Here is a 1,389-nt window from a genome sequence, read left to right on the forward strand (position 1 = left end):
AAAAAAAAAAAAGGTGACGCATATTAAAAACCTATAACCACGTCCATGTTTGGTGTGGAAAACAAGAGCGACCAATCAGAGAGCTTGACATGCACTCATGACTATCAAGCTAAACTCTTCTGCAGCGCATGTAAACACAGGTCCAGCTGTTGCGTGATTTGCAGAACTCCAAACTTTGTAAACAACATGTATGCACAACTGTTTACCAACTTACATATACACGAGGAAATTATGCATATATGTAGTTATTATTACACGATAAGAAATTACTGAAGACTGTTATTCAGGCAAAAAACATTCGGGTGTGTGTGACAATACTAATGCGCGTCATGACTGCTAACATGCTAATGTTATCACCTGATTAGCAGCTACGCTAATCTTAGAAACACAGCTTTTACTGACCATAACAGCTTATTTTGCGAGCTCGTTTAAAGTCGTGCTTTCAGCGAGTATTTTACAGATCACGATCAGAGAAGCGGACGACACAGCGGGCAAATTTGCGAGCTCGCCACACGGCAGCCATCACGATGACTGTGTGACCGCGGCGGCGCTGGCGAGACGCTTGAGCTGCTGCTGCTGCTGCTGCGACAAAACAACATCCGGCCTGGGGATTACAAAATAAAAGTCCGCCCGTCCGTCTCACCATTAGTTAACAACATTATTTATCCAAATCTATCTCAAAATTAATTATCCCGTCACTTTGTATTTTCTTTATTCTTGTCAAGGTGAAATCAAATGTTCCTTGTTTTATTTTAATGTGAGTAGAAAAAGACAGAAGCTATTAAAACTACTTTTTGTTTTACTGTCAAATTTACACGAGTTTTCTAATTCTCAACAGTCATCTGAACGGGAATAACGGCATGGTTCATACCACAATCTGTTGGCGTGTTTCTTTTATTATATAAATACATTTTTAAATGCTTTTATTCATTAATTCATTATATAGTTCATTTATTTAACGATTTATTTATATATTTCAACATTTATTTAATTATTTAAGTTTGAGTCATTTTAATTCAAGTAATTTGGCCCTCCATATGAACGTGGCAACAATGTAAAAATAATTGAATCGAACCTCAGACCCATTTACTAAATATCAAAAATATTATTACACTTGTACTATGGCGAAACATTACATCATAAATATGTATCAGATTTTGCTAATTTGCTTGGCATCCTTCCAATGGCAACGGTGAAGCTCATTGCATATTAATTAGATAATGGTGACGCGGCGTTATTTCCCTCCAACAACGAAGGCGTGGCTAATGAATATTAAGTAGTAATCTTCGTCATAGTAGTCTTCGTGATTTAATCCGCGGACGGGATGTCGCTGGACTCAACGGTTGCGCACCCACCTTTCAAATCAGACGCTTGCACTAGAAACCAGTT

At 37.8% G+C, this 1,389-nt stretch overlaps 1 protein-coding gene across 2 annotated transcripts in view; it reads right to left on the reverse strand.

Moving 5' to 3' along the window:
- LOC107570554 (F-box only protein 9) overlaps positions 1–579 on the reverse strand; it is a 10,173-nt gene extending 9,594 nt beyond the window's left edge. For both annotated transcript variants that reach the window (XM_016256784.1, XM_016256782.1), the window contains exon 1: positions 403–579. In XM_016256784.1, coding sequence (XP_016112270.1) covers positions 403–405 — 3 coding nt within the window. In that variant the 5' untranslated portion in view covers positions 406–579. The remainder of the gene's footprint in view (positions 1–402) is intronic.
- Positions 580–1,389: the final 810 nt, after the last annotated feature.

The sequence above is a fragment of the Sinocyclocheilus grahami genome, unplaced genomic scaffold (genome assembly GCF_001515645.1).
Source record: "Sinocyclocheilus grahami isolate Dianchi unplaced genomic scaffold, SAMN03320097.WGS_v1.1 scaffold1475.1, whole genome shotgun sequence".
In the NCBI taxonomy this organism is placed as follows: Eukaryota; Metazoa; Chordata; class Actinopteri; order Cypriniformes; family Cyprinidae; genus Sinocyclocheilus; species Sinocyclocheilus grahami.